The 22,674-nt window shown below is 41.6% G+C and overlaps 1 protein-coding gene across 4 annotated transcripts in view; it reads right to left on the bottom strand.

The window, feature by feature from the left end:
- The window catches only part of BCLAF3 (BCLAF1 and THRAP3 family member 3), a 54,141-nt gene continuing 31,467 nt past the window's right edge, over positions 1 to 22,674 (bottom strand). For 2 of the 4 annotated variants that reach the window (XM_006266295.4, XM_019495031.2), the window contains exons 10-12: positions 18,712 to 18,807; positions 9,775 to 9,930; positions 1 to 1,355 (exon numbers count right to left, since the gene is read on the bottom strand). In XM_006266295.4, coding sequence (XP_006266357.1) covers positions 1,245 to 1,355; positions 9,775 to 9,930; positions 18,712 to 18,807 — 363 coding nt within the window. In that variant the 3' untranslated portion in view covers positions 1 to 1,244. Of the gene's footprint in view, positions 1,356 to 3,494; positions 5,810 to 9,774; positions 9,931 to 18,711; positions 18,808 to 22,674 lie in introns of those variants that run through there. The other 2 variants (XM_019495032.2, XM_019495034.2) reach the window with 2 other exon arrangements.

Below are 22,674 nucleotides of genomic sequence, written 5' to 3'. Positions count from 1 at the left end.
TTATGTATTTATTTATTTATTTATTTATTTATTTATTTAAAGGGGCTTCTTAATGAAGAGAAAATTGTAATATAAATGGGACCTACTTTTAATGTACTGTTACGGAACTATGGAGTCATACCCCTGCTGGATGAAAACATGCAGACAGCATCTGAACAAAGTAAAAAGCCTTTTTGTTGTTCCAAGTTCTGTTTACTTCAGCAGCAACTCAATATGAAGGTTGTCCAATACCCTCATTAACAAGAATAAAACACAGGCAAGAGAAAAAGAAACTAGACACAAAATAAGGTTGCCAATAAAATTATTTACAGAAAATTAAACATTAAAAGACAACATGTGAGATTTAAATGACAGACTAGGTTCAGAGCAATGACCAATATATTAGCATGGCGGGAAGGGGGAGGGGAAACCAAACTAAGAATAAATTAGGAAGGCACAGGATTCTATTAATCCTGTGCTTAAGTATCTACTTAGGAATAGGCTAAAGAAAGCTGGTGTTATGACAGTGTTTGTCTATTCCTTAAAATAAAAAATTCCTCTTAGCCCAGATTGACATAGGATTCAATTCAGGTTTACCACTATTCAAAGGTCCAATGAGGAGTTTAAAGGGCTTTAGGTAGGCATTCACATTTCTGAAAAAATGTTATTTTAAGTATATTTATGTTACTTTTATCTTTATAGGGAGGCTGAAGCACCAAGTATCTTCAAATCCCGCAGCAGTGGAACAAAATCTTATCAAAGGTAAGAGATATGCACAAAAGTCTATAAACAGTCAGGCACTACATTTCTGCATACCTCTTGGGGGTACAAATTTCTAAAGTTCCTTAACTAAGAAATGTAGAAAATCTTGGTGATTTTTTCCAATAGTGGCATAAGCAGAGGCAAGCTGTGTCTCCTGTTTTAAGGGCTTTGGAAATGCAGATTCTTCCAACAGGTAAAGAAACAGTCTACTAAAGAATTTTAAACTTTTTTTTGTCCTGTAGACTAAAGGCAAATACTGAAAAGCCAAGTGTATTTTCCAAGTCATCTTTCTCAGTTATCACCAGTACTTTAATCACCATCTCATTCAGGCACTTCTCACTATTCATTTCTGTGAGAAGTCAGGAGATGATTTTTTCCATATGCGGCAGCATGTTCTGAAAAGCCTTCCTTTGTCATCCAGCTTCACAAAGACATAACCTTAGTTACTTGTCTAGCAAAGGAAGCTGAATATTTCCTCCAGGGGCCATAGGAGAGGACAGCAGCTAGGTATTGTCAAATGTCATCCAGTCCGGGTAGTCAGCCGAATCCCCAAAGAAATCAGTCATCAAGGTTGAGGTAGACTTCTGGTCTCTGGACCTGGATATAGCCAAGTCCTTTAAGTAAGGTAAATGTTGGAGTTTTGAAAACATGGTTAAAAATAGAGTAAATAATAGAAAAGGGCAAGGCAGAGCTCTAGCAGAGTACACTCATCCAGTGTATTGCTCTCTTGCTTTCCAGGAACCCACGCAATTATATTTCTTAACTTTGGAAATTTGATCAAAAAAGCAAGATAAAAATCAGGGTTCTAAGCCTACCATGACAGAATTACTTAAAATGCTCAGCAATGTATATGCCAAAAGCAGTGACAACTTCTTAACACACAAATATGGACTTCAATCATATTAAGCCACTGCATCTTGGACAGTGCTACAGAGTTTAAACACTGCAGATTGTAAGAACTCCAATGGTGATATGACAGGTAGCATTCCAGTATGGTCATTTCATCGAGCCGATTAAAATATAACAACAACTAGCAACTATAAAACGTAATCAAGAAAAAATTTGACCGTCAGACAACTGCATACTTGACAGCTAGCATTTCCCAATGAAAAAGTATTTATATGCCTTACCCATAGAAAAGGCATACTATATACCTCCTTTTGGTTAAGCTACAATATATAGAGGCTAAGAATTACTTGCATAGTGAACAAAAAAAGTGTCTTTTGTAATACACAAATGTTTCCTACCCACATTTCCCATCAAATTGATTTTTCAGAGCAACACTTAGCTTTTCTTGTATGGCAGATGTCATTTTTCACAATGCAGTTACAGTACAGAAAGGCACAGAACAGTTTTTCACAGAATCACCTTTGTTATTATAACCATCTCTAACCATATCCCCTTCTACTCTGCCTTTTGATTATTTTAAAATATTATGCTGACTAGGTATATAGAGTCTCTCTGACCCCCCGTTTCCTCCTTCAACCCAAACTTTAAAACCAGCTGCCTGGGAGGGATGGCAGCATTTCTATTAATGTAGCACAGAGGGAGTCAACTGAATCATGGCTCTTTATCTTCTACCTTAGGAGTAGGCAAACCCTGGCACGTGTGCCACGCAAAGGCATTCTGCTTGGTACTTGCGCCTTGTGGAAAGGGCCGAGGATGTACTGACACAATAAAGATCAGGTGCCTTGTGGCTGCCCCTGGCATACCAATATCTTACAAGTTAAGGTTGAGGGTGTTTTTGGCACTCTGCCCAAAAAGGCTGCCAATCTGTTCTACCCAATTCCTGCTAATCTCTCCACATTCCATAGGTGTTAATGCCCCTCTCCTTCTTCATGGCCTTGATGTTCCACTATTCAAACTATTCTTTCTTCTGCGATGTTGTTGTCAATTAGCCATTTCTAGTAATGTGCCTCATATTTCACAGCTCTGCAGACTGTTTTTAGATCTAGCTAAAACCCTAACTGGGGTACAGTGCTATTAGCTCCAGTGTGGAAATGACTGACAGTATTGAAGGCACTGTCAAGACACTCACGAAAGCTAGATTTTGTTTTATGAATTGGAATAAGAAACATATATTTAACTATAATGGCTACAGGACTAATGAAACAAAATATTTCGACTTTTTGCCTAGTTAGTTGTGTTTATTAAAAATTTAATTGCACATTCCAATAAAGTTATATCTGTTTTTGTTTTCAACTTAAACTAAATCATATAGTGCTAGATAGACCTCTAGTGTATCAATAAACCTTCTAGCTTCTCTTTAAGTGGAGAGAAAGACAGTTATGTGTAATGATGTACCACACCATCCACTTCCCCTTTTCAAAATCTTAGTTCTACACGTGTATGTATGCATGTATAAAATCGGCCTAACTTAATTTACAAGACCTAACATGCTATGCTACTTCTGTAATGTGAATGAAAACATATTTGCAACACTTCCACAATTAACAGGACAGCAGTTGCTCTTCAGCAGAAATGTCCAACCAGAAAGCAGCATTTAAGTCAGGATTGTTTATAAGACCTTACCATTCGTGTACATTCCTCCATGCTACACACAAAACTGATTTACTTACTGCAGGGGCGTCCTAAATCGGAATTGCAAAGTTATTAATAAAGAATGCAATTTAACCATTTGCACTGCTGTCAGTTCTAAATGATATGCATGAAAGCCATGCAAGAAAAGGTATGACTGAACTACAAATTAAAGCTGCCCAACGTCCTAAGTAAAACAAAACAGCACACAGACAACTGGAGAAGTTATTCATATTTCTAAAGCTGGATTTTTGTGTAAGTTGTATGAACTGGATAAACCAAAATGCATACACTCTCATACAACAGCAACAAAACAGTCATGATACAGATGTTTCCACATGTAACCATACTTTTCCACTTGCTCAAAACAATTCTTTGCCAAGATTTTTTGCAAAATAAAAATATTACAGAAATAGTACTATTCTGCCAGATAACGCAGAGCCGCTTGAACAGTTTATTTTCTGCTGTGTACATGTTTATTTAAAAGTGCTTTTCTACATTCAGCTTTTCTACACTCTATTCATTTGGTGTGAATAGCTACTCAGAATTTAAGCAAAGTAGGCCTAGATTTGAACAGATTCACTTTATGTAGCCTAACACTAAATAGGCTATGTTACTAAATAGGCTATATGTTAATACTAAATAACTATGTTATTACATAGTTCTGAAAGGAAAAAATATTTCTTCTACTTCAGCTTTCTGCTCGATTTATATGGACCACAACCCGTTAAAAACTTAGTATAAGTTACTGAAGAAAGGAGGCAGGGGTGCCTGTTATCTAAACTAAACACTCTGCTTTTTGGAAAGGCAAAATTGAGAATTTTATCTATACTTAGTATTAAATCAGTTATAACCATGATTCCCTGCCTCTTCCCCGCTCAATTTTCCTTCTTTGTAAAGACTGAAGATGTATGCCCAATTATATATGAACGGTTTTTAGTTAGATTTCATCATACTGTACTAAAACAGAGCACGCAGCAACTGCTGCAGTGTCCTTAGCCTGACGAAGGGTTTTTGAACCCGAAAGCTTGCTTAATAACTATTCTCCAACCATTTGGGTTGGTCTAATAGAAGATATCAAATTCACCCAAGGAACCTTGTCTGCCTATATCCTTAGACCAACACAGCTACAACCTAAACCCCTGTAGTCCATAGTGTAATTTTACCAAAAGAAGAGTGAATTTTCCTTCTGACATTTCACGTGTTAAGCATGCCAAATACCTTAATACAATCCATAAACAGAATTATTTGCTGCACTTTTATGGCTACTATAACCTTGGAGAGAATTTTTAAATACACAAAATGATTTAATGACAACATTTTTATAACAAATTAGAAAGTCTTCCCTGGAAGCTACTAGACATTTGTCTTTAATGTGCTTGGAATAAAAAATATGAAACACATACAAACTTATTAATATATATTAAGGCTCTAACTATAAACAGAAAATACCGTATTGGGCTGAGCATTTGTCGGCCTACTTGATTTTTGCATGTAGCATAACATTGTAGTGGGATAAACTTTGAGGAGTGACTGGGATTTTAATTTTTTAAAAGTTACAGGCTTTCTGCGTTAATTGGTGAAATTGCTTCAGACAGCTTTGTCAGAAGACATGCTTTTTAAAGACTTCTTTTTAAACACATACCTTCCAAGCCTATTTGTGGCAAAATTTTAGAAAATGTGCTGCTCGATTAAGAACATCTCTCACAAACATATGGTGAACTAGGGTATTTCTGAATACAGGCCAACTAATCCTCTAACAGTCCCAAGCATGCTCTCAGTGCATTTATAAACTACTGCTATGCAGTACGTTATATACCTACCCATTACCACACATTTTGATTAAATGCTGGAAATTGTCACACATTTCTAACAATTTATTTACAAACGTATATGCATTTGTAAGTCAAACACCCAACTGAAAAAAAAGCAAGCAGAAGTAATACAAATATTTTCCTAGGGAAATAACTGAAAAGAGAGGTAAGGTCTATTGCACAACCTAAAAGGTCATTGCTTGGAGAGTCCTGAGCTAATGTGCTATCACTGAACAATTCAGGCACTTTTTTTTCCTCTCTCTTTACTTTCTTTTTCTTTTTTTTATTTGTTTTTGTTTTTTTACACAAGCAATAAACTTTTCAACATATAAACCTCTGGGTATAACAACTCAATTTCTATTAATAAAATCATGCTTAGAGAAAAGTATTCAATAAATATGACTCCCTTCAGTGATTTCTGTTCTTGAAACTTGTTTGCAAAAAGGAACTGAAAGTACCATACTACAACTTTTCAACTAAATACTGTACTGTAATTTAAAAGCAATTGTTAAAACTGTAAAAAAGTTCTGCAGCATTCCACTACTGAAAAATAAGGTCATTTTTTCTGAGAAAGCTACACTGTTAGTTCCATTTATCCTATTTTAATTCCTGGCAAAGTTGTCAAAAAACAAACAGATGTTCCCTTGTGAGTTATTATCGTTATGTCTCAACGTCAGCATCAAAGTTCAGGTTTCTCTGACAATGTTTGACGGTCCCTAGTAAGAGAAAAAGTTGTTACTTCTAAGTCATGACTATGAAAAAAAATGAAACAGATCACATTCAGGCTTTTATTATTTTATATTTCTCTATATAGTATTTACCAAAAACATAAGGTCTCTTTCACTACAGGAACCAGGTCGCTGATAAAATAAAGAATAAGTAATTAGCCTTGGAAAAGTTTTTTCTATTTCAAGACTATATATTTTAAGACAGATGGATCCAAATAAGTCTGTAATTTATATAATCTACCATCAGGGCAGAGAGTCTACAAATATGAATTATGCCTGAGATGATAAATTTTGAAAACAAGTTCTCATAGCTGAAGTAAATCAAAATGTAAGCCCATATTTCAATGAAAGTTGGGACGATTAAAAGAAGCTCAGTACCTTGGTAAGGTACCCCAGCCTGAATGCCTAAGTTTGAAAATCTTGGCTACAGTCAAGGTAAATACACTAAACTATTACTAGTCACTAGAAAACACCATCTTACAGACATTTAATTCTGATCTTTTCCTCAGTGGGGGCCAGGTTGTAATCCTGCATTCACATTTTTTAAGCCATTACTGAGTCCCATTTATATCCACTGGGCTGCTTGCATGTGTACCTAAACACCAACACAGACAGGGAGTTTGCAGTCCAGCTGTCAAACACGAGGTTCATGGAAGAAGAGCAATTTTAATACACTGTAACTAGACAACCAGACTCTAAAACAGAATATTGTTGCAAACAATGCCAATCTGGATAATGCACTCAATGTAGCGTTTTGACCATCTTACTCTTTGAATACACTGATTTGCATTTAAGATTGGTTTGACCTTAAGGAGTTTGGTTATCCTTCATAATTACATTAAATGCAGTTGTTTATAAAGGTGTAATAAATTATTAGAAATGGTTACAGGCATAAGAGTACAATGATTTATAAGTCACCAAGAAGCAGCTTCTTGACTTTTTCCTTTACAATCTGTCATTAAAAGCTCTGTTAATAATCAACCAATCCAAAAATTTGACTGGGAATTTGTTTCAGGTGAAAGTTAATGGAAACTGGATGTGTCATATTTTTAAAACTATGTTTACTTTGAACTTTATGGTATAACTGAAGTGTTAACATGCATTCATTTAAAAAGAGATTCAGCTTTCAGGAGTAAACACAAGCTTACAAATGTAAAATACTTAACAATTTTAACTACTATGTAGGTAGAAGTCTGAAGAAGAAATCCACCACTGGAAGTACTACACAACTAGTAATTTTCAGGAAAAAAAAGGCAATATACATTTTAATGAAGGATTTCTTCTTGCTTTAACTGGATGATATTAACAAGTTTTACTACTTATCAAATAAATATAATAAAATCTTATACTGATTAATAATTTATATTCTTAATAGTCCAGATTTTATTAACGTTATTTGAACTAATTCTAAGGAAGGACTTCTATCATCCAATTATAAAGTACAACAGGAAATGTAGAAAAAAAAGTTACTGTCATGCGTTCATGATGACACATGCATACATTTGTATTATGGTACTAGTTTATAATTTTCAAAATACAAAATCATTATGACTTTATATTTCAACAATTTATTTTCCATCTAACCACTGCATTTATTCTTCAGAGACCAAGCAAGACTGATTCTTAGAGGATATAGAGCTTAGAGGATGTACAGCTGGGTTGGGGGAGGGGGAAGAAAAAAAAAGCAGCTTTTTTTTTGGTTTTGTTTTACTGGTATGCTACATCTGCATTAGGGCTTTTGCACAATCCTAAGTAAATTAACTAGGTCAGGAAAACTCAAGCATAAATTAACACTTAGAAGAGAATGGTTAGGACTGTCATTGTTTGGTGAAAAAAGTACTTACTACCTCCTCAGCTGTACAGCATGCTTAGAATTTACTGCAATACACAAGAGTTGTCTGGCACCCTTTACACTTTTTATTTGTAATATAAATAGGACAGCACAATTATCCAACATACCCAAATACCTTGAACATAAAATGACATCTCAATTAGATTCCACACATGGAAAAATTTTATCCATATCCCAGTCCAAGGATTAAGAGCAGAAAACCAGAAATGTAAGCATATTTTATATATATGGAATGGAGTTTATTTTGGAGAAGAATTATAATCATTAATTAAAATTTATAAATGTGCTTTCATTGCAGCCAAAACGTTTTGTCAACTTTTTTTTTTTAAATTAGAGGAATTTATACCAACACAGATACAGTAGTCAGACAGAAGGCAGGGCAGAATGGCACCTTAGAAGCTAGCTAGATCAGAGGCTAACTGGTTATTGTTTAAGGTGCCACCTTATTCCACCTTCTGCAAGACTTCAGACTAACACAAGTAACCACCGCCCTGTTCATGGAAGATACAGTGGTGAGAGACTATTCTGGACAATCCAAAACCTTACCTGTTCAGATTATACAACTCAAACATGGGTTGGACTGCACACATGCAACTGCAACTTAGTAGTGAGAGCACTTGGGTGGAGGAGAAAATGGGAAGAACCCAGGCTTTTCAGTGCCTGCTCTCAGGACTGTTACCTTTTTATCCAGTGACTGTTTGCCTTGAAGCACTAACCAGGTCTTGCTCCCAGCTGAGTACCCTTCCAGCAATGCTCCCCTCTCTCTTTCTGACCCCATTCATTTTGAGCTCTTCCTGTCCAGTGGCCCAGCTTAAACATGAGGCACCATGCCAGGGGCCTCTGTGACAGTCCAGCATAGCATGTAGCACCAAGGGACCTAGAAGTCAGGCCCCCAGCCTGTGGCATGTAGTGCCTTGCTGACTGGATCCCTGCTGCTTGCCTGCATGGTCCTGGCACCTGTATTTTCACCTAATACTCAATTCTAAGACAAGGCTTTGTTTTCCCAGGTTGAAAGGAGGAAAAAATCCTGGAATTGAGTAAATACTATATTTTAGGAAATAGGAACATATAAAGGACTTGAAGGGAACTCCTGGGTCAAATCCAGCCATCTGATATTACAGGTAACCACATACAGCCTAGATTTTGCTACAGTAAACTCCAAACTGAGGATTTAGGATGCTGTAATTTTAAGGTTGTCTGTTTATTACTGTTTCTCTCAATGGACATGACTCCCAATATGGTTTAAGTACAGCTATAGCATGAGTCTATAATAGTACTGTCCCATACATACTATGAACAAGTTATTATCAAATGGATGGTCCTACATCAGGCAATGCCTGCCAGGTGGACTAGCTTTTAGCCACTTTAGTTCAGGCATTTGCATCCTAACCACCCTTACTACTGCTATAGTTTCATGCAACATTGTATAGCTTTAACGTTTACTGAATATTAAAAAAATAGAAGTTGATAACTTATAATCACTCAACTGTGACTTGACAAATATTCACCACATCTGACTTCTTGGCTTATAAAGATAGACCATATTTTCCCTTTTAGCATGCAACTTCCCTGTAACAGGCCAGGGCATCTAAAACAGGTACCCAATAAAGGTGTGTTGTTCTGCATGCTGCTTCTCAAAGCAACACTACAGCATATATAAATTAAATCGTTTTTAAATACTCTTAACTTGCATGTACAGAGTAGATGCTAAGGTTAGTTGCACTTTTTCAGAGAATGCGCCAAAAAAAAATCCTTCCAATAACAGGAAAGTTGTTACCCAGCTGTCTTACATTTTCAAGCAAGGACTTACAGATGAGAACCCAGCTCCATTGAGCTGCAAGGTAACTACCAAAACTGGTAGCCACAGTGAAATCTCACAAGCCACACTTGGACTTCAGTTCCTTAAGAATCTCCATTTACCTAGATCACTGCCACAGGCAGGGAATGGGGTACAAAATCAAGTTCACCTGGAAACACAAATATTCAGTACTCCAAAGAATTCTATACAAGCTATTCCAGATGAATTCAGAACTGGAGAGCACCATTTGGATATTCACATTGTAGGAAGCTGTTTAGTGAAGATGAATCTTAATCAACTCACCTTTTCTTTCCTCAAAAATCCTTCTCTGAATTTATTAGTGGTAAATCCCCTTACACCAGCAGAACGCAGCCGCTGGTACTTAGCTTGAATATATAAACCCTTCTGTACTAAGCCTGATTTATAATGGGGTTGCAACCGACCATCTGTAAAGTTAGTCTGTAGAGAAGGAAAAAGAAGTGAGAAAACAGTAACATTTCAGAACTCCAGTCAAAATGGTACTGTTGCTGCATTCAGCTACTTCAAAGTTAAATTTACATAATTATACAGGAACATGATAACTTAACTTACATAACTTAAAATACTTCAGGTGTTTATAAATCCACATCCTTCCTCCTTCCTTACCTTCAATTTAGGATTTCACAGACTACTACCCAGTGTTCATTTCACAAAATGCAATGTTGTGTGTCACTCCTGGGTGCAGTGTTTGCACATGCACCTGGGACCAACATGTGGAGCCAGGGTAGAACAGTCCCAGGCTGGCAGGGGGCTCCAGAGGTCAGCTTGCCAGCCTGGGGCTGCTCCGACCCAGCTTTACATGCTGTGGAGGGGTGGCTGCGGCATGAGGGTGCTCCAGTGCAGAGCTAGCAGGCAGGGTGGCCCAAACTGAAGCACCCTCGTGCCCTGGGCCGCAGCATCAGCATCTACAGGAACTGCTGAAGAATAAATAACTCTGCCATAGGACAGTACTTGTGTCTGGCAGTACTAGCCTAGGGCAGAGTTGATTTGTTTACTCTGTCCTAATAGCACCATGTTTAGGTGACATTGTACTGAAACGCTAATTATTCAACTCCATAGTAAATGAACAGCGTTGACGAGCCCAGTATTGCTTGGAATCAATTTAATACTTAACCCGTAGGAAGAGCACCAGATTGGGCCACGTAAATTCATTTTAGTTGGGAAAGAGGATAAAATGCCACAGGGAAATGGCAGATAAAAGCTTCAAAATACTAAAAAAAGGTGGACACAACAGATATAGGAGAAGCATCAGCTCAGTGTATTTAAGGCTTTACAATAACAGACAACCCAGACCGCACAGTGAGGGGGTGCAGTGGAAAGACCTTAATTTCAGAGAAAATTCCAGATGTGTGTATTATACTCTCACAGATAGTTTTAGGTTGGAAATTTTCAAACTCAGCCCAGCCAGAAAGTGATGTTTTTTAATAATCATTTTAATTAAAATTTTTTCCAGTTTCTTCAGGTTTCTTGTCCATATGAGATGCAACTAAAAAAAGCTAACCCTGTTACTGACCAGAATGAATCCTTCAGAAGCTAGAGACAGGACATCCTTGGAAGAATGTCCACCAAATGTGAAACTCCGTCACAGAACATCAGTCCAAGTTTGGGTATTTTTAAAGTACAATAAAATTATACCTTTCACGCAAAAGTATCCCTACACAACAGGAGAAACTGAAACTTTGTTTTGAAATTCTAGATGAAGTCTCTGACCATGTCAGCGTAAACATGCCAAGATTTGCATTAATCTATGTGGACGTGCAGCCCCCACCCCAGCTGCTAGATACTTTTCTCTGAGCAGTGCCTACTGATCTGAGAAACTTTCGTGAAGAGGTATCTGCCTCCTATTGTAAAAGTAAGCCCTTAGGCTCTCTCACACCCATCTCACAGCTGTATTTCCAACTTGGAAAAATGCTACGCTCCTCCTTTTTACACAAATGCTGTCAAGATGGATAGGAAGGAGTATCCAATACTCTCTTTGGAAATGAGGATGTGAAAAAGAATACCAGAATAAAAAGGGAAGGTAACAGGAGCTGGATTGTGCTCAGACGTTTTAAAAGTTGAGCTCAAGCATCATGTAGAAATAAAGGAGGTGATAAATAAGTTATTCAGAATCTTAATGTTTGCCATCAAGATACTCTAACGACAGACAAAACTATTTCACTGCTCCAAGCTTTTTGAAAACCTTAAGATGCTTCCATTTGAAACATGAAAATGGTTTATGAATAAGGTTCTTAATCTCATTAACATATATGTATATTTTACAAACCATGCTTGTATTGCTAGTGTCTATGATCCCATTTCACAAGTAGAAGTATATTAAAATCAAAGTTTTTACGAGAAAACAACATAAACTAAGTAATATACACATCTAACTACTAATATGCACCAAGTAATATGCACCTCTAATATATGCCAGGACCCCTCGGCACGAGAGGTGTGCTGCCTCCCTGGAGCAAAGATTCGGGATGTGACGGAGGTAATCCAGGCCAGGATCAAGCCCACCGATTATTACCCCATGGTCCTAGTCCATGTGGGTACTAATGATGCGGCCAGGAGAACCCCCGATCACTTGATGGCGGACTACTGTGCTCTGGGCGGCGTGCTGAAGGAGTTCGGTGCCCAGGTGGTTTTCTCTTCCATCCTACCAGTGACTGGACGAGGAAGACGGCAGGAGAACTGCATCAGAGAGACCAACTGGCAGCTTCGGCAGTGGTGTCTCGAGGCAGGCTTCGGCTTCCTGGACCATGACCCGCACATCACGACGAGGGACATGCTCAGCTGGGATGGGCTTCATCTGTCCCCCAAAGGTAAGCGTGTGTTTTCTTCTAGGTTGGCGGATCTCCTCCGGCGGGCTTTAAACTAGGCTCGTCGGGGGGAGGGGAGTACGAGGGCAGGGGAAGCTGTGGACCACCAAACCATGTGGCACCCACAAGGACAGCCCAGCCTGAACAAGGAGAACATTGGGAACCTGAAAGCCATGGGGAGGCCAGCACAACAGAACAGGTAAGGAACAAGAAGGTAAGAAACAATGGGCCCCATGGGACTGGGAGCGGGGGGGCAGCAAAGGCGCCAGTCGCAGGGCTCAAGTGCCTATATACTAATGCTAGGAGCATGGGGAACAAGCAGGATGAACTAGCACTCCTGCTTGCACTAAACACCTATGACTTAGTGGGGCTAACAGAGACCTGGTGGGATTCATCCCATGACTGGGCGGTACATATTGAGGGCTATAGATTGTATAGAAAGGACAGGTCGGGGAAGAAAGAGGGGGGGGGGTTGCACTTTTTGTCAGTAAGCAATATACATCAACCCTCATCAAGAAAGAATCCGAGGCTGAGGAAGTAGAAGGATTGTGGGTTAGGCTACATGGGGGGCAAGGAGAAAGGGATTTGGTGGTAGGGGTCTGTTACAGACCCCCACACCAAGGGGAAGAAATAGATGCGGGGCTCCTGAGGCAACTCTCGGAGACCATAAAAGCTAAAAAGGTGGTAGTCATGGGGGACCTAAACTACCCGGACATCTGCTGGGAGACGCAGACAGCAAGGTCCCATCGCTCATGCAGGTTTCTAACTTGTGTACAGGACCTCCACCTGACACAGGAGGTGTATGGTCCCACTAGGGGGAATGCCATACTGGATCTGGTATTGGCAACGGGAGATGACATGATAGGGGACCTCCAGATCGGTAGCTATCTGGGAGACAGTGATCACCTTATAACAGAATTCAACATAAGACGGCGAGTGGGTAAGGTAACTAGTAGGGTAAAAGTGCTAGACTTTAGGAAAGCTGATCTCATTGCACTCAGGCGATTAGTCAAGGAAGCACTGCAGAGTAGGAGTTTTGATGGGATGGGTGCCCAAGAAGGGTGGCTGTGCCTAAAGGAAACAATCCTTTGGGCACAAAGCAAGATGATCCCCGAGCGAGGCAAAGGAGGAAAAGGGGCCAGGAGGCTTCCATGGCTGACCAGAGAAATCCAGGGCAACCTAAGGGCCAAAAGGGGAGCACATAAAAAGTGGAAACAGGGTGAGATCACTAAAGATGAATATACCTCCTCTGCTCATGCTTGTAGGGAGGCAGTTAGGCGGGCCAAAGCTACCACGGAGCTGAGGATGGCAACCCAAGTAAAGGACAACAAGAAATTGTATTTTAGATATATAGGGAGTAAAAGGAAGGCCCAGGGAGGAATAGGACCCCTGCTAAATGGGCAGAAGCAATTGGTGACAGATAGGGGGGACAAGGCTGAACTCCTCAACGAGTTCTTTGCCTCAGTGTTCCTAAGCGAGGGGCACGACAAGTCTCTCATTGGGGTCGTAGAGAGGCAGCAGCAAGGTGCCAGACTTCCATGCGTAGATCCTGAGGTGGTGCAGAGTCACTTGGAAGAACTGGATGCCTTTAAGTCGGCAGGCCCGGATGGGCTCCATCCGAGGGTGCTGAAGGCACTGGCCAACGTCATTGCAGAGCCACTGGCGGGAATATTCGAATGCTCGTGGCGCACGGGCCAAGTCCCGGAGGACTGCAAAAGGGCTAACGTGGTCCCCATTTTCAAAAAGGGGAGGAAGGAGGACCCGGGCAACTATAGGCCGGTCAGTCTCACCTCCATCCTTGGTAAAGTATTTGAAAAAATGATCAAGGCTCACATTTGTGAGAGCCCGGCAGGACAAATTATGCTGAGGGGAAACCAGCATGGGTTTGTGGCAGGCAGATCGTGCCTGACCAACCTAGTCTCTTTCTATGACCAGGTTACGAAACACCTGGACACAGGAGGAGGGGTGGATGTCGTATACTTGGACTTCAGGAAGGCCTTCGATACGGTATTCCACCCCATACTGGTGAACAAATTAAGAGACTGTGATGTGGATGACTGCACAGTCCGGTGGGTGGCGAATTGGCTAGAGGGTCGCACCCAAAGAGTCGTGGTAGATGGGTCGGTCTCGACCTGGAAGGGTGTGGGCAGTGGGGTCCCGCAGGGTTCGGTCCTTGGACCGATACTCTTTAATGTCTTCATCAGCAACTTGGACGTGGGAGTGAAATGTACTCTGTCCAAGTTTGCAGATGACACAAAGCTATGGGGAGAAGTGGACACGCCGGAGGGCAGGGAACAGCTGCAGGCAGACCTGGATAGGCTGGACAAGTGGGCAGAAAACAACAGGATGCAGTTCAACAAGGAGAAATGCAAAGTGCTGCACCCAGGGAGGAAAAATGTCCAGCACACCTACAGCCTAGGGAATGACCTGCTGGGTGGCAGAGAGGTGGAAAGGGATCTTGGAGTCCTAGTGGACTCCAAGATGAACATGAGCCGGCAGTGTGACGAAGCCATCAGAAAAGCCAATGGCACTTCATCGTGCATCAGCAGATGCATGACGAATAGGTCCAGGGAGGTGATACTTCCCCTCTATAGGGCGTTGGTCAGACCGCAGTTGGAGTACTGCGTGCAATTCTGGGCGCCACACTTCAAGAAGGATGCGGATAACCTGGAGAGGGTACAGCGAAGGGCAACTCGTATGGTCAAGGGCCTGCAGACCAAGCCCTACGAGGAGAGACTAGAGAAACTGGACCTTTTCAGCCTCCGCAAGAGAAGGTTGAGAGGCGACCTTGTGGCTGCCTTTAAGTTCATCACGGGGGCACAGAAGGGAATTGGTGAGGATTTATTCACTAAGGCGCCCCCGGGGGTTACAAGAAACAATGGCCACAAGCTAGCAGAGAGCAGATTTAGACTGGACATTAGGAAGAACTTCTTCACAGTTCGAGTGGCCAAGGTCTGGAACGGGCTCCCAAGGGAGGTGGTGCTCTCCCCTGCCCTGGGGGTCTTTAAGAGGAGGTTAGACGAGTATCTAGCTGGGGTCATCTAGACCCAGCACTCCTTCCTGCTTATGCAGGGGGTCGGACTTGATGATCTATTGAGGTCCCTTCCGACCCTAACATCTATGAATCTATGCCAGCATAACTAGGGGCAGAATGTGAATAGCAAATGAAGTTATCTGAACCATAAAATAACTTCATATCTATCTATATTCTATATATACACACAGGTGGATTTAGTTGTCTCACACTTCAGCCACACACTGTGAAACAGTTTAGGTATCCCTGTAGAAAATTCTTGCTCTGGAACAACTACTGCATTCACAAACAGCTTAACACAAACAAAGAAATGTTAAAAGTGTACTAGAGGCAACACTACTACTGCTTCATGACTCAAAAGAACTCATACACAAAGGAAGAGATTTTTCCCAGGATTTCTGGCTGCTATGAGCATATTCACATTAAAAGATAGTCAAAACACCTACTAATACATATTGAGTGCATTCAACAAACTTCAACAACACTGCTAGAAATTATATGCAATAAAGAAAAAATTTCAATGCAACCCCCCCCTAAAATTATCAACCTAATAAGTAAAAAAAAAAAAAATTAAAACACTTTTATTCTTAGAACAACCCCAACCTTTACATATATGCCAAATGCAGTACTGCTGTATGGGCTGCTTGCCCATAATGATACTACAGTACACATGGGATAGATCATTCACAGCCACAAAGCATATGCATGTATGCAACCACGAGAAAGCTCACCTTTATGCTCCCACAATCCTAGGCAGAATTCTAATCCTCAGCCTATTCTACATCAACTGTTGACACCCCCACAAGGGTGATATGGGAGCCAGGGATCAGCTTGGTGTAACAAAGTCATAGGCTGACTATATTGGGCAGGAACTGACTGACATATGGGGCCTTATGCCAACAGTAAATTAAAGACCTCAAATGATGTTTTACTGTAAAAAAACCCAACAATTTTAAATTAACAACATATAAAATGCTTTGAAAACAGTTCTTTGGGTTACTGACTGGCTCATGTGCATTTAATAATAGGTACAGAGGTAGACGCTTCTGGTGAGGATAGGAGAACCTGCAAGTCTATAAAGACTTTCATTGTTGTAGGTATGAAATAAGAATGAGGAAGTCTGATATTTAAATTCGAGTCCTGATGCCAACTACTCGTGTAAACTTATTGTGCAACTATTCTGTCTCAATTTCCTTATCTGCAAAATGTAAATACAATGAAACAAGCACCACTTATTGAATGGCTTATCTGAAACATTTGTGGTGAAAGTAGGCAAAGTGATTTACTTGGCTCATGGAAAAGATATAATACAGCAGAAAGGAAGACTTTGGGACAAAGACACAAATCCTTTAGTAATGACAACATTTACTAAAATATAAAACTACTGCCCCCTGCCCACCCCCCACCCCCTCCGCGATCAGCACAGGTGGGAGTCCCTCGTCATATATTTGGATACAAAGTGGATGGGGAGGGAGGAGGAAGCAGGCAGCTGCTGTTGCTCTGATACTGGCCTTAAGCCCAGGTCAGTTTTGACTTGCCCCCCCCACCCCACTTCTCCACAGCTTCTGCCCTGCCCACCCCCTTGTTGTCTGGCATAGTTCAGCTCCAGCTTGGGTTGGGGTCTCTCTTGTGCATGGAGCATATGGAGAGTGCTTTCCCTGCCCAGCCAATTAGCAGCATTTACACTGTTGCATAGCCAGGCAAGGGCTGAGCATTCACATGTTGTGCAACCTGAGCAGCATCTGACAATGCAGGGAGGGAAGGCATATACTGGGGGGAATGGGGAAGAGGGGAGGGGAAAGAGGCAGAGACTATGAGGAGTTGGGGTGGGGAGTAAGAACGATGCAGGGAGAAGTGGGCAGGGCAGGGCAGAGCATGAAGGGGCCACCTAACCGCCCCCCTGCCACTGCTTTCTCTGCTGTAGCAGTGAGGGAAGGGAGGATTCAAGACAACCCTCCAATACTCAGACTCTATACCTAGAAAATTATAACAAATATATAAAACATTTCCATATATAGAATCTAATTACTGGGGGGGGGGGGGGGGGGTTGTCTTATATTTGAGGAAAATGGTAGTAAGGTCACTCTTAAATGGAAACCTAGAGCAACTTGTCTAAGACTTGATTAATACTGTTAAGATTGGCCCTAATTGGGCCTGTGCACAGCAAGCCACTCACAACAGGGAGGAAGAAATAGAAGTAATCTTTGTTTTAGATTTAATTGACTCTGACCCCATGGTGTGCTTTATAGTCAAGAGGTATTGGAAAAGCTCTGTATACCTCAGAAGGGGATGAGTTGCTTGCTCTCTGATATCTCAGGTGTCTTATGAACAACAAAACCCTAAAACAATACATGTGAGGAAATATAATAGCAAAGTATGGGATATTTAATTAAAGTTAGCATTTGGGACATGTTATATAGATTTTCAGTGAACTGAAAATGAAAGAGTCAATAGCATTCAGCAGATAAAGGAGGTAACATTTTCTCTCATGCCTGGAAAAGAGCAATCTGCATTTCATATGTTAAGTGATAACAGCAAGGGAAACCACAAGGCTGAAGCTTACTCTAGGAGTGGGACAGAGTCAAACCAAAACTAAAATTAGGGGTAGGCGTACTAGTGTAATGCACACATGACCCATCAGAAAAAGGTCAAGTTATTTTAGGGCATGCCTATGCTGCTTACATGCATGCCAGGGAATGCTATATGCCCACCATCTGTCTTGGACATCCATAGAGATAGTCAGACCTGCTCTACATTGCTTCCTTTCCAAGATTTGAGGTTGTGCATGCGTGTGCACCCCTCCCTCACTCCCACCCAGCAGGGCAGGAAGTGAATGGAGTGGGCTTCATCCCCAGGTGTGGCATGGAGATGGTACAGGCTAGCCCTCAGTCACTCTTCATTCTTACAATTTCAATTCTTATGTTTGCTCTTGAGGCCATTCCTATCCTGCTTATTGCTTAGCATGTTCATATCATCTTGTACTCCCTTTACTTGACCAAAACTCTTCTCAACCTTCTCTTCTGCCTGCCCTCTCCCTCACTACAGCTGTTCAGAACTGAACCCTGAAACAAATCAGATGACTCCAGATTGCTGAGAGGTGCCCAATTCAAATACCACCCATCCCAAGATACAACAATACCGCAGCAGTTACAGAACAGGGAAGAAAAGTAGTGCAATTTTTTTTTTCTAGTGAGATATTAACACTACAAGGGTAAAATTCTCATTATGCCAACAGAAGCAGAGTTCAACTGATGCTGGCAACATTGAGAGATCCTTCTCTTCATGTTATGTAATTGCCCAAATAACAGGACTTAAAATTAAACCCAAAATGCACATACATTTTTGGCAAGAATCAAACAATACCTTAAATGGTTTTCTGATGGGTCCAGGATTTTCAAGGTGTCCTCTAATTCGTCTGGGAGTAAAGATATCATTTGTTTTTACAGCATAATAAGAATTCTAGAAAAACAAGATATATTGGTTTCAACAATACAAAGTATTTTAATGCAACAGTAAAGCAAGGTTTTAGAACATAGTAAATTGACCTGTATATGTTCCTGTAGCTGAAGTGTAACGGTTCTGGTTTAAGGCAACAGAACTGCAATAGTGCATTCATCTAATGAACTGAAACTCAAGGTGTGGAGACTGCTTTCAGACCCAGAGCAGCTGATGCAAAGCACTACTGTGAAACAGGGCCCCTTTGCCTCTAAGCTCACCAGATCTGTCCAGCTGAGGTTTCCCCTCAAAAAAGCAGAGCCAGCACCACAGGACACTACGTCAACCCACACTGAGATAGGAGATATGTTATTTTTTGGTTGCAAGTAATATAGAGAGATGTCTCCAGTTAACTTATTAAATTTAGATACTAACTGTGAAAACAATTTTCGTTTTAAAAAACCTAGTAACTAGTAGATTAAGTTCCTTCCAAAAAGAATTTTAAAAACCCCACCTAGATAGACATAGCATATAGAGCAAAATATTTTCACAGATGAAGAACTGAAAGGAGTTAAGTGGTCAACAGTCATTATGGTACAAAATAAGCATGGAATCTCATCTGTTAATGACCAAAAGACAGAAGTATGAAGCAACTACATTTGCAAATAGTAGTTATTTAGGTTGATTAATTCCAGAAAAGAAATCTGAGCACCAAAAACCAAATTAAGTGATGTCTGATATGGTTCAATGCTAAGTACACATAAACCTGACTGGTTTCTAAACTATCTGTATGAACTAAATTTTTTCAAATAAGGCATCATGGTGAACAACTCTTTAAGCACTTATGTTTTATTCTGACCGCTGCTACTGGGGTAGAGAGTCTTATGGGAAGTACTGCAGCGACACGATACAAACAATCTCACTATTAAACTAGAAGACCACGTTCAACAGTCAGCTCATCTGAAAAGGACAAAGAATGATTAGGGTCATGGAAAAAATGTCTTATGAAAACAGAGGTAAAAATAGAAAGTGTTTACTTGAGAACGGAAATAAGCGACAGGTATACAACAGAGGCCCATCAGGAAGTCACGAACATGGATACGTCAACAAAACTTAGAAGGCGTTAGCTTTTACAGACAACAACTGCATTACAGAACTCACTGCTACTAGATTTCATAGACGCTAGGGCTGGAAGGGACCTTGGAAGATCACTGAGTCCAGCCCCCTGCCCCGGGGGCAGGAAGTGAGCTGGGGTCAAAGGATTCCAGCAAGATAAACATCCAAGTGTCTCTTAAAGGAGTCCAGAGTAGGTGCTTGCACCACCTGTTCCAGGCCTTTGGGGCTCAGACAGTAAAGAAGTTCTTATGTCCAGCCTGAAATGGTCATGGAGGAGTTTGTGACCATTTGACCTTGTCACCCCTTGGGGCGCTCTGGTGAACAGGCGCTTCCCCAGGTCCTGATGCACACCCCTTATATACTTATAAACAGCCACCAGGTTCCACCTAAGCCTGCACTTTTCCAGGCTGCAGAGTCCCATGGCTCCCAGCCTCTCATCATAAGGCCTGTTCTCTTGCCCTCTGATCATGCACGTGGCTCTCTGGACTTTCTCAAGCTTCTCCACATCCTTTTTAAATTGTGGAGTTCAAAATTGGATACAGTACTCCAGCTGCGGCCTCACCAAGGCCAAGTACAGAGGGAGGATGACATCCTGGGATTTGCTTGAGAAGCACCTATGGATGCAAGCCAGAGTTTTGCTCGCTTTACCTTCTGTGACATCGCATTGGTGGCTCATCTTGTGGTCAGTCATGACCCCCAAGTCTCTTTTGGCTGTGGCGCTAGCAAGCGTAGCACTGCCAAGCCTATAAGCATGCTGTATCCCCCGCCCAAGGTGAAGCATCTTGCATTTTTCAATGTTGAATGCCATCAGGTTTTCATCCACCCATTTTCTGAGCCTATCTAGGTCAGCCTGGATCACCATCCTGTCCTCAGGTGCAGATGTTCTACCCCAAAGTTTGGTGTCATCCATCAGCAAACTTGGCCAGTGTCAATATTGTTAATAAAGATGTTAAAGAGTATAGGCCCAAGGACAGAGCCTTGGGGGACCCCACTGGTCATGGTGCACCACGATGATTTACTCCCATCTATTACTCTCTGGGTTCAACCTGAGAGCCAATTCCCCAGCCATTGGACTGTGATGTAGCAGAGGCCACAGTTGGCCAATTTTTCCATGAAGTCATGGGACACCAAATCAAAGGCTTTTTTAAAAATCAAGATATACGACGTCAATCTCTTCTCCCTTGTCCAAATTATATGTCACCTGGTCATAGAAGATGAGATTGGTCAGGCAAGACCTACCTCCAATAAACCCATGCTGGTTATCCCTCAGGATGTTGCCATCAGCAAGCTTGTCAAGAATGGTCTCTTTGATAATTTTTTCCAAGATCTTCCCTGGGACAGAGGTCAGACCTGTAGTTCCCCAGATCTACTTTCCTCCCTTCCTTGAAGATAGGTACCACATTGGCTTTCTTCCAATCTTCAGGCACTTCACCTAAGTGCCACAAGTTCTCAGAGATCTGTGCCAGTAGCTGAGCTATGATGCCTGCCAGCTCCTTTAAGTACCCTGGGGTGTAAACTGTCTGGACCAGGTCACTTGAAGGTGTCCAGCCTCTCAAGGTGTTCCTTCACACAGTCTATATTGATGAAGGGTAACAATTCTCCTTCACCCTGGCCGTCCTGTACCATATTGAGCACGGTCGTCCCTTGGGGTGGTGAAAAAATGACACAAAATACCCAATAAGCAGGCTGGCTTTTTCCTGGGCGTTGGTGGTCAGTTGTTCGTTCCATTTGGTTTAGCAGGGGTCCAATGTGACCCTTGCCTTTCCTCTGGCTCCCCACGTATCTAAAAAAGGACTTTTTATTGGCCTTGATACGTGTAGCCAGTTGGAGTTCAGTCGCAGCCTTGGCTTTCCTGGTTTGCTCTCTGCAGGTTCAGACCAGTGCAGAATACTCCTCCTTTGAGGTAGTTCCAGTCTTCCATCCTTTATAGGTCTTTCTTTTTAAACACAGAAAGTCCACAAGTTCCCTGCAGAGCCAAGGGGGCTGCTGTGCCCTTTTGCTACCTTTCCTCCAAGATGGGATGGACATTGCTTGTGCTTTCAGGATCATTCCCTTGAGGAGCAACCACTCATCATGAACTTCCCTCCCCTTCGGGATGTGGTCTCTTAGGGGCCTTGCCAACAAGCCTCCTGAGCTTGTCAAAGTCAACTTGCCTAAAGTTGAGGACTTCAGCATTGCTTACTGACTTGCCAGCTTTACAGTGGATAATGAATGTAATCTGCTCATGGTTACGGTCTCTCAGCTTCCCTTAGATTATTAGGTCACTGACTAGATCATCCCCCATTGCTAGTACCAGGTCAAGCAGTGCCTTCCCTCTTGTAAGTCCATAGGCTTCTTGAGTCAAATAGAGCTCATCCACGCGTGTGAGAAAGCTTTGCGACTGTTCAGATTTGGCCGAGCACTTTTCCCAAGAGATGTGTGGGTAGTTGAAGTCTCCCATGACAACCATGCACCAGGATTGTGCAGCTTCAGCCAGTTACTTGGCGAATTCCTGGTTGAGCTTTTGATCCTGATTAGGAGGTCTGCAGTACACTCCTACCATTGTGTCCCCTGTGCCATGTTCACCATGGATTTTAACTCAGGGAGTCTCCAGTCGTCCACCTTGGATGCCAATGCTGGCTTGCAGGGACATGTAGCTTTCCTTGACACAGAGAGCTACACCCCCGCCCCTTTTGTCTACACGATCTCTCCTGTACAAGGTATAGCGGTCTATACCTGTGGCCCAGTTGTAGGTGGAGTCCTACCAGGTCTCCATTACCCCCATGAGATCATAGT

Source organism: Alligator mississippiensis, chromosome 1 (genome assembly GCF_030867095.1).
Source record: "Alligator mississippiensis isolate rAllMis1 chromosome 1, rAllMis1, whole genome shotgun sequence".
NCBI lineage: Eukaryota > Metazoa > Chordata > Crocodylia > Alligatoridae > Alligator > Alligator mississippiensis.
The sequence above is the reverse complement of the archived record's forward strand: the minus strand, read 5'-3'. Positions and strand labels throughout refer to the sequence as shown.